At 29.6% G+C, this 10,454-nt stretch overlaps 1 protein-coding gene across 1 annotated transcript; it reads right to left on the bottom strand.

Annotated features, from left to right (window-relative positions):
- Nucleotides 1–2,219: 2,219 nt before the first annotated feature.
- LOC112710272 (uncharacterized protein At5g02240) lies at nucleotides 2,220–7,295 on the bottom strand. The gene is made up of 9 exons (XM_025762431.3): nucleotides 6,905–7,295; nucleotides 5,970–6,082; nucleotides 5,662–5,715; nucleotides 5,427–5,511; nucleotides 5,129–5,234; nucleotides 3,878–3,964; nucleotides 3,650–3,747; nucleotides 3,102–3,211; nucleotides 2,220–2,468 (listed from the first exon to the last, which is right to left on the bottom strand). Exons 1-9 carry the CDS (start codon nucleotides 7,203–7,205, stop codon nucleotides 2,403–2,405), a joined length of 1,020 nt encoding a protein of 339 aa, XP_025618216.1. The 5' UTR covers nucleotides 7,206–7,295; the 3' UTR covers nucleotides 2,220–2,402.
- Nucleotides 7,296–10,454: the final 3,159 nt, after the last annotated feature.

The raw sequence follows: 10,454 nt of genomic DNA, 5'->3' as shown, positions 1-10,454 counted from the left end.
ATAAGAAATAATTAAAAAATATTATTTAAAGAATTATAAGGACAAATAAACACCTAACCAATTTAAATTTAGAGACAATTAGACCCATGTCCATTTCTGAACCTGACACGTCAGCATTTTTCGTTCCACAGAGACCGGGTTGTGTGACGAAATCAGGGGATAGGGACCGAAGTGGATCGATTTTATTTTGAGGGGTCGCGTTGTCATTCATAAAAATGGAAGGGGCCGGGGTTGGTAGTTCACTCTTGTTTAGATGAAAACTTGGAAAGCAGTAAAGAGGTGAAGGGAGGAAGAGAAAGAAAGTTGGATGAGTTTTTAATTTTTGAGTGTATTTGGATAAAAGAAAAAAAATGATATCTGTATCTTTTTAAGTGTTTAATTTTAATGTATTAATAGTATAAAATATACTGTTGTCTAATTATATTTGTTATTTTAAATATATCATTCACTGGGTCTACATAAAAAATAGTTATTTTTATTGACATTATGATAAGTAAGTAGATACACGTATAAAACTATTTTATGCAAACAGTATATCAAAATTAATTAAATTTTTTTCTTTAGTAAATCTTAAAATATATTTTTTTTGGGAAATAGTACATATTTATAAATTGAGGAAACTACTAAAGCAATAAAATGAATGGTTAATCATGGTTGATTCTAAAACTTTGAAAAAATAATCATTTGCATCAGTAACTTTACAAACACTAGAAGCACTCATAAAAAAAAAACTAACATTATATCCATACAAGATGGATTCTATGCGATAAAAATACTAAAATCCTAAATTTATGTTAATTTTTTAATAAAATTCTCAAATTATCCCACCTTTTATCTTGAATCTCAATTCTATCTCTATCTCTTCTTTCCCATATCCCAAATTTTCACAATCTTCTATTATCATTACCTTAACCACATTTTCTATTCTCTGCTACTCCACCACCACCACTACCATAGACTATATTGACATCAATTACCTCAATCATTCTATCTATCAACCCTACCTTTTCCCTTCTCTACTATAACAATTATAATTACATCATCTTTTAACAACAACAACAACAAGCAATCAAACCACAAAAAGCATTCAGATTTTTTTTCATATAAAAAAAAAAAGATTAAGGGAAGAAACCACAAAAAGCATTCAGATTTTTTTTCATATAAAAAAAAAAAAGATTAAGGGAAGGATGACGGAAAGAGATTGAGGCATCTTGGGTTATCTTAGAGAAGGTGGTGCCATTGACGTTAATGAAAGAGAGATCAATATCGATTGTTCCTCGAAGGTCAAGGAAAGTGATCAAGCCACAAAGATTGGAGGTGAGGGTCATCGCCAGTGCCACCTCTCTCTCAAACACACATACACACAACCTCCATCGATATTTCTATTTTTCATTCTGATTTGATATATTTCTAACTTCAATTCACTTTTCTTTGTCCATCTCATCTCTATTGTTAGTGTTAGTGAATGTGTGTGGGATATTGCAGGGGTGCAGTGGATAGTGAAGTACAATTTGGGTTGATGTGGTGGGTGTGGTGGAGAGTGACGAAAAATGGGTGAGAGGGATAGATTTTATAGTGTGGTAAAAAAGTGGGAGTAATGAAGGAAGGTAAAAGTTTAAAATTTGGGCAAGAAAAGATGGTGGTAGAATTGAAGTTGAAGATAAATGGTGGGAATAATTTTTGAATTTTATTAAAAAATCAACAAAAACTTAGGATTTGAATATTTTGTGGCATGAAATTCATTTTTTATAGGTATAACCTTAGTTTCTTTTTTATGGGTACTTTTGTCATAATTCGTAAAGTTTATGAATGCAAACGATTGTTTTTTTTTTAAACTTTTATGAAATGTATATCCCACTACTTGAGTTTAAGTGTGATTAACTCTTTAATTTATCACTTTATCAATTTTTTTGCTTTAAAAAATCTTAATCCCATATTTATTGGGTTCTTTTTCATCATATTTACTATATCATGATTCATGAATAAAAGATATTCATAAATGTGTATAAAGAAAGTGATTAAAATAATATATTTGTTGGGATGAAAATAAAATTTAATTTGTTAGGAATGAAATTCAAACTGTTATCATATAATTAGATTTATATTCCAGAAATTTTAGAGAGAGAGAGAGAGAGAGAATTTTTGGAGGGTGATCTTCCTGTATTTGCTCGCCCGTATAACGACTAACAAAATTCAACTCATCCTTTAATTCTTCTAAATTTAGGAATATTTGAATTTCAGCATTTTTTTTTACCCCTTGGAAATCGGAATAATGAAGAAACGTCTACAATGGTGTGATTGATGTTGAACTGGCTAATTATGATACATATATACATTCTCTTTATTTTTGGTCTGCAACATATACATGTTCCAAATGGTATAAAATTTAGTTGCAATTCTAGTTATTGGAAGTGCGCACCTTCAAATAGTTCTTGCCACTTCTGAGCATCAGTTCCAGGACCCTCACCCTAAAATATATGCATGATGTCATAACAATTTGCATAATATATATATATATATATATATATATATATATATATATATATATATATATATGAGCAAAAAATGGAGTGAATAAAAACCTCTCATTAAGTGAGGACAACTGTGGTAGAAAACTATTTACTCAAGAAATTAAATTAAAGAATATAATCTTTCTGTATCATAGGATAATTATCAATATTTTCAGGATTATTTTTCTTAACAGAATAATCTTTCGAGGATTAAAATAGTGATATACTTGAGAAAAATTCAGCTCTGTACTAAAACAAAATCTCCATGGAAAGGTCTCATCCATAAAGTACTTCAAGTTATAGAAAAATACTGCCTAACACTATAACATTAGGAGATAATATTAAGTCATTTTAATATGAACACACATGTAAATTGTGTAAATGCGAATGGATCTCCTCAATGTGTAAAATTTCGCATAATCTTGTCATGTGTTAATCTTCTCTATTGGTTTATGGGGTTGATACACGGCCCCAGTTTCTTGATCAATGGTGAAAATCAACGGGTCAAAATCATGTAAAATTTTCATGTGAGATCTATTCCCATAATCCAAATCGAACTTCATTTACCAAAATTATAACATTTAAGTTTACCTCAACAGAGTTGACTTCATATACTTGGTTCTTGGTGACTTCAAGATCTAATGCCTGTATGCAAGCTTCAGCAACAATAATTCTGCTGGCCTCTCCAACTAATTTATCTCCTGGAAGTCCATCACAAAATTTCTAAAATTTTAGACAAAAAATACTAGTGAAAGTATAAATGATCTGGTATAATCATCTACTATGTCAAGGGAAGACACCAACAAAGTGAATTAACTATCCAAGTCAATTAGTTTCAGTTCCAAGATAAAACCCTACTCATACTCAGATGTTTTTACAATACATAATATACACACACAAATTCCTCCTAATGGCTAGAATCTAAGCCAGCTGAAATGTCAATGGATTTAACACTAAATTCCAGGCAATTCACAGTTATTAGGCCTTTAGCTCCATCAAATCATCTTTGGGGTGTACTTTTGGTAATTATAAACTTTGGTGCATACTTTTGTCCACTTCAAACTCTTTCATGTGTACTTTTGTCCATTTACTAAAAAATAAAAGAAAATTGCTTTGAATAATGAGCATTGTATACATACCTTGACCTATAAGAACTGCCCGTCGTTCTCCAGCTGTTGCTTTGAGCAAAGTATTTAAATCATAAGATGTGTATGGTCCATCAGTCAATCTTCCAGGTCTAAAATGCATTTAGATATCCCATATGAGACATCAAGAGCTTCAGTCAAACATGATCCAAAAATGTCCTCCAACTCTTAGTTTGTCAGATATGAACTTCGGGTATGAGATATGTATATTTTGCATCTTACCTGATTATGGTGAATGGAATACCAGAACTCCGAAGAAAATCCTCTCCCATCTTCTTATACTTAAGAACACCAAATAGATTCATAATGCTACATGAAAAATCAACATTAACAAGTACAAGAGTCAGAATTTGGAGAAGAAATTTTACCAAGATAGGTAACATGATTTCATGACACAATAATTTATAGTGAGGGTCAGCTGGAATTTGTTGCTGTTTCCTTGTCACTTAGTGACATGGTACATAATTAACAAACAGCCTATACTTGTCAACATGAATAAAGTTCAATTCGAACTAAGAAATCTAGAAAAATTTTCAAAGCACATATTCTTTCAATTACTAAATAAAGTTGAATTCAAACTAAACAAATCTAGAAAATTTTCTATGACCTATTTTGATCCCCACTAGTTAAACTTCTAACTTCCAATCACACCCCTCAAAATAAATAATACTGAGGCCTGAAAAAATGGTCTTATTCATTTAGTCTCCTAAATGTGTGTCGCATTTGTAATCTATAGCCGGATTTTGTCTTCTGTACCTCCTAGGCCTCCCTTTCAAGAAGTGTACACATAACCATAGTTTTGTCCACTGCCACTTTGGGTAACGAACCCATGGTTATACACGACCCTGACATTAGAGAAAAGCATTGTTTCAATCTCCATCTAGTGTAAATATTAACCTTGCATAAAGTCCTAATAGTTAAAGGTACATCCAAAATCAAATCCCTTCTCAAAACCTTCTATTGTAGGAGACCTGAAGGGAAGTCATCAACTATTCACGATCCATTATATAGTCGGAGATTCTCGAGTGAGACAACTCTGTCATAGCCACCTAAGGCTAGAAGTTTACAAAGGAGCAGAAATCAACTATTGCTATTCTGATTATTCTGATTATATGAATTTGGAGCACAATAGTAACAATAGATAATTAAACCAAATGTTCAATCAAGAATAGCCAATTGAAAGCAAACCTGGTAATTTGAATTCAAAATAACAATACAAATATAAGTAAATTTTAATTTTTCAGTTCATTCTTCTTTAGGAATCATAGATTCACATCTGTGATGAAGAGTCTTTATAGCCCATAATGGTTATGTTAAATTAATGTTTTCATCCAATTTTCCATTGGAACTTTAGAAGGGACCTAATCCAAATAAAGAAAAGAAGATTCTGCTTTCAGCATTCTAGCAAGCAACCAATGGTTTAACAAAGTCACATACAACTTTGTCTTTAAGAATTTACTCGTGTGTGCTTACCTCCACGGCAATTCATTGGACTTAGTCACACCTATTGATGACACAAGGACAACTCTCTTCACTGATGAAGGCAATGCAGAAACTAGATTCTTCACTCCCACCCAATCTTCAAATAAATACTTATAATCAAAATCAAAATATGGAGAAGTTGATGGATTTTTTTATATGTGGTAAGCACCTTTCAATAAAAGCATTACCAATCTACTTAATTTTTCAAAAACTTAAATCAACTAAATAATTTCAATTTTGATTATTTATGGAATCAAATAATGCAATTTATTCATAATATGATTCTTACCAACTCTTTCTGGTGTATTGTCATCATCCCACCGTCTGGAAGGGAAAGCAGTTGTTCCTGTGCAACAAATCACATGCGTAACTCCCTATAAAGCAAGTAAACAAAGAAAAAAAAAGAAAGAGAAAGAACATTATTACAATACATTTCCTCTGGTGAATGAAGTTACTCAGCAAAATGAACAAATTTCATATTATCAAATGTTATTGAGCATTGAAAAGGAATTATGAAACTAGACCTCAAACATGGATGGATCCAAATCTTCCTGCTTCCTTGTGTCGCCTTTGACTACCTGTCATGTCCAGAAACTCCATAAGACCTTTTTTGAAAAAATAACGAAAAGCAATATAAACATAAGGCCACTAAGGAACCTTTGCAATTTTCATTGTTTTCTCTGTTCATTTTATATCAATATATACTTTAAATAAATAACAAGAACAATAACATCAGCATATCTTTTCCATATTGTTCGCTATTTTCAGTTTTTTATGCCCAAAATAACACAAGCTTTGCTCTCTGAATGCTGATCGAGAGTAAATGATATACCTGCAATTTATCCCCATCTTGTTTACCAAACAGTGCTGTGGCTTTCTCAGGATCTCTAAGTATCAAGCGTGACTTAACATTCCGCTGAAGCAGTGATGCTACTACCAGCTGCCCTGAATAGCAGATATCGCAACCACTTCATAAAATTCCAAAATCAAACTATGGCATGAATAATTACTCAATAATCCGGCCATTTCCATAGCTTACCCGACTTCAAAATGAATGTATAAAAGAACGAGAAATTCTTATATAAACACAAGTTATGAATTGGGGTGTGTATTTTGAATATGTCCAATACTAGAATTTCTCAAATACTTATCTCCTTCTCCAGCGTGCAATGCTAGTCACACTTCAGAGAGTAAAGTGTAAAATCTGAACGATTGAATATGAAACCATTGATTTATCATCAGTTCAAATGCTAAACTTTACTATCTTAAAGTGCAACCTACACTTTATAAGGAGCCAGATCCTATCTCTTTAAGATGTTATATCATGAAGAACAAAATTCCCCCTTCATAAAATAGTTTAAGAACAATTCCACTAACCTACACTAGTATATAGGAAATCATTTTGATGCTAGGAAACATTGGCACATAATTTCTTTTCTAAAATATCGTTTATCCATTAAAAATATTCTTTTGCTATTTTCAAAACTTGAACCCAAACCACTTAGTTAAATTATAAACAATTTGTCATCTCAACTAATTCTATTTCTATTAGTTCTATAAATATTTTAAAAAACAAAAGAGTGAATTGATACACAGTTATGTAGTAACAACCCTTTTCATTCCTACATAACTAGTTTTGTTCTAAGAATTGGAACTTACTCAAACAAAAACTATAAATTTTCTGTCACATACTGATATACTACAACTTATTCAAGTAGAGACCCTAATATATTTTTCACGAAGTAACAAAATTCAATTCGATCTTACCAACTCCTCCAGAGCCTCCAACAACGAGAACAAGTTTTGAAGACGCTGGCGTGCTTTGGCGATTTTCCTTTGACTCCGAACTCCGAATTTCAACGAGTTCCTTGTCGCTCACAGCGTTTTGCGATCCTTCCCTCTCGGTGGAAACAGCGTTTGCATGAACGCGCTTGGAATCGCAGCTCCATGTCAATGCAACGGAAGAAGAAGAAGCGACAGGGATTCTAGTGAAAAGTTGAGGCTGTGAAAGGCACTGAATTTTGAGGAAAGAGAAAGGGATTGTAGCAGTTGCAATTGTTGAAGCCATGAACACAATCAGAAGAGATTCTGTTATTAGACGTTAGTCACCACTCACCACTACTTTTATATTTATTTTTATTTTTATTTTTATTTTTTCGATTAATAAACAATGACCTCATGATATTTAACACACTCATCACCCCTCTATTTTTGTGCCATGTGTCCTTTTCTTACTTGTATGAAATCTAAAAATGATGGTTAAAATGTTAACATGTATTATATTAATTTTTTTAATTTTAATTATTATTTTTTAAAAAAGATATTTCTATGTTATTAATAAAAAAAGAGCATTTAATTTAGTTCATGAAAATTTAGTTTTAACAAATTTCTAATAATAGAATTAATTATTAAATTAATAAAATAGAGATTTACAAAATTTATAACTTTATCTAAAATGAAATTGAATATAATAAAATAATATATTTATGTATCAATTGATATTTTTAAAAATATTTTATTTTTATTGTTTTAAATTAGTTAATTATTAAAAAATTTAAATTAAATAAGTTTGATAGATTTATCAGTTTTTTTTTTATTTTTATCTATTTTCAATTATTTTTAGAGAAAGTCTCTGGAGTCAACAATTTTTTAAAGAGCAATGCTAGGGGGCAGCAATTTTTGTGATTGTTAGCCATCAATTAGCCATCAATGATGATTTGATGGTGTGAGATTGGTGTGAGATTTCATCTAATGGCTCACCTTCCTCTGCTGGTTACATGCTGGCCAAAATTCAACAAAACTGCTGGTTCCTAGACTTTTCCTTTTTTAAAAAGTTGGCCAACATTTAACTATCAAAAGAAAATTGAATGATCCCATATCATTGAATTTAATCTCACACCATTAAAAACATTATTAATAATTACAAAACACAAAAATTGGTGACTCTCTCTTACTCCTCTAAATTCTTAAAAAAAATAAGTTTTTATCTTATAAAAAAGACTAAATATGAATCAAACCAACTTGTGAACTAACTCGGATTCGATATAGTTTGATACGTTGAATTCATAAATTTGTAAGTCGAGTTAAAACCTGATTTATGTATTAAATGAACTGGGTTTAATTGAAATCTAAAGTACATGGTACATCTAAAAAAAATCAATTTTACCATTGATATATTAATACAAAAGAAAAGAATTTGGCCGATGACAATAGCCGTGATCCAATTATGACAATTTGACAAATTTTCAGTAGTAGTAACAATCTTTGTAGCAGTTCAATAACTTCTATCAGCAATCTAATCTGGTAATTTTTGTTGATGGTTCAACAACTTCCGACAATTTTTTTATGGCCTCAAATGATCCGGCAGCTTCTGACAACCATTAGTTGCCAATAACGATAAAGAATTTTATTATAAATAAAATATGAAAAGGTAAAATCATTTATTCAATCAAATTAATTTTCATTAACTTACAATCCAAATATTTCTAAACGAATTTCATTCTTATTTTACATAATTAATTATAAATACAATAATTGATTTTCAGTTCAATTTATTTAAAATTAAATCAAATCAATTTAAAAAATATTTGGTTTTGAAACACATCTAAACTTTATCCCTTTCTCTAACAAAAGACTTAGGATAGCTAACATATCACCCTATAGTAAAAGTTATATTTATTTGGAATCACATAGATGTATGCATTTTCATCAATTGCTCAATAAACATCATCTAATGCAAAAATTCATCATAATATAATATAAACACTAACATGATGAAAATAATTAGCATTCTAATTTTCCTACCTACTTTATGTAAAGGCATTATTATTTCAGTATATTATCTAGGCTCAACCATAACCAACTAATATATATTTTTTTCTTCCTTAGATGTTTATACTATTATCCTCTGCTATACAATAAACATCATCAAAATCTCTACCATCAGGAGAATGAACATGGTTATTGGTTGTAATAGGTGTGGTTATTGAAATAGGGTTTGGTGTTTTAGTACTTGTATCATGATTGTTATTGTTGTGCTCTTCTTCAAATTGGAAAAAAATAGGTCTAAAACATGTATATAAATAGATAAAAAACCAAAACATCCATGGAATTGTAACCAAAACCAGGCCTCCAATGAGATACCGTAGATTATACTTTGAACCTGGAAAAATAAGGTACATGCAAAGGAATACACCTCCACCAATGATGCATGCCAAAATAATTCCAAAGATGAGATATATTCTAACATCTCCATCTTTTTTTACCATTGAAGAATAAGAAGAAGAAGATTATTGATCACTAAGATTAGTGGGATCAAAGGACCCTTTATGTATTTTTCATTTTTTTTTTTTGGTTGAACGATTTTAAAGAGATTTATCAATGTTTTGTGGAGAAACATATGTTGGACGATTTCAAACAAAGTTTTATTGAACCGTTAAAATCGGAAAATTGTATCACATTAGCTAAACAAATATAATATTCAAAAATATTATTTATAAACTAAAATCAGCCATTAAAATTAGTTACTAATATATTTATGTTTAAATACATGTGTAATTTGATTTATTTTTAATATATATTTGATTTTCAATATGTATTTTATAATTATAACTGATTTTGGTGGCTAATTTTAGTATACATGTAATATAGTCGTATAGTATTTATGGCTATTTCTTATTTGTATCTTATTATTTAATATATATTAGAAAAAAATAAACATAACCATGGGTATTTTAGAACAAATAAATTTTAAAAAATCATTAGATATAATTATATAATAATTAACTAAATACTGTGACAATATACCCTTCTCATTTTGTTAATTACTCACTCGGGCCAAACTAAATTGTGCATCATTATTTGACTTATTTTAACACTGATAAATAAAATTCTTCCCTTTATATTTTACTAGCGAATTAACAGAGATGTTAATAATAACAAATTTGAAATTAGTTAATATGATAAATATATTATACTAAGATCAAGAGATTATGGGCTTCATTCTTAGAGTTAACAAAATGATTTTGTTATATATCGTATATGATGAAGAATAGTTTGGAAAATAAATTTGTACATCAACTCTCACATTCAGTAGCGAATCTTGAAAAAACAATTTAGGAGGGCCAAAGCCCAAATATATGATTAAATATATAAATTATATAAAAATATGTTAGAATAAATAATTGTATTAATTTAAATCATTTATAGTGAAACACCAAAAATATATATCATAATGTGAAAGTGTATTTATACTCATAAAATGATTAGAAGAATTTGAATTTTTGATATTCTTTAATCAAAGTCTTCGATATTTCTA

The sequence above is a fragment of the Arachis hypogaea genome, chromosome 9 (assembly GCF_003086295.3).
Source record: "Arachis hypogaea cultivar Tifrunner chromosome 9, arahy.Tifrunner.gnm2.J5K5, whole genome shotgun sequence".
NCBI lineage: Eukaryota > Viridiplantae > Streptophyta > Magnoliopsida > Fabales > Fabaceae > Arachis > Arachis hypogaea.
Note: the sequence above shows the minus strand (reverse complement) of the source record. Positions and strands in the feature narration are given on the sequence as shown.

Excerpts from the sequence above, each read along its gene's own strand:
- LOC112710272 (XM_025762431.3), bottom strand. The coding sequence starts at position 7,205 with ATGGCTTCAACAATTGCAACTGCTACAATCCCTTTCTCTTTCCTCAAA. Across the intron at positions 6,083-6,904 it reads TGGAGGCTCTGGAGGAGTTG|GGCAGCTGGTAGTAGCATCA; the intron begins GTAAGATCGAAT and ends TCTGCTATTCAG. Across the intron at positions 3,748-3,877 it reads ATTCCATTCACCATAATCAG|ACCTGGAAGATTGACTGATG; the intron begins GTAAGATGCAAA and ends AATGCATTTTAG.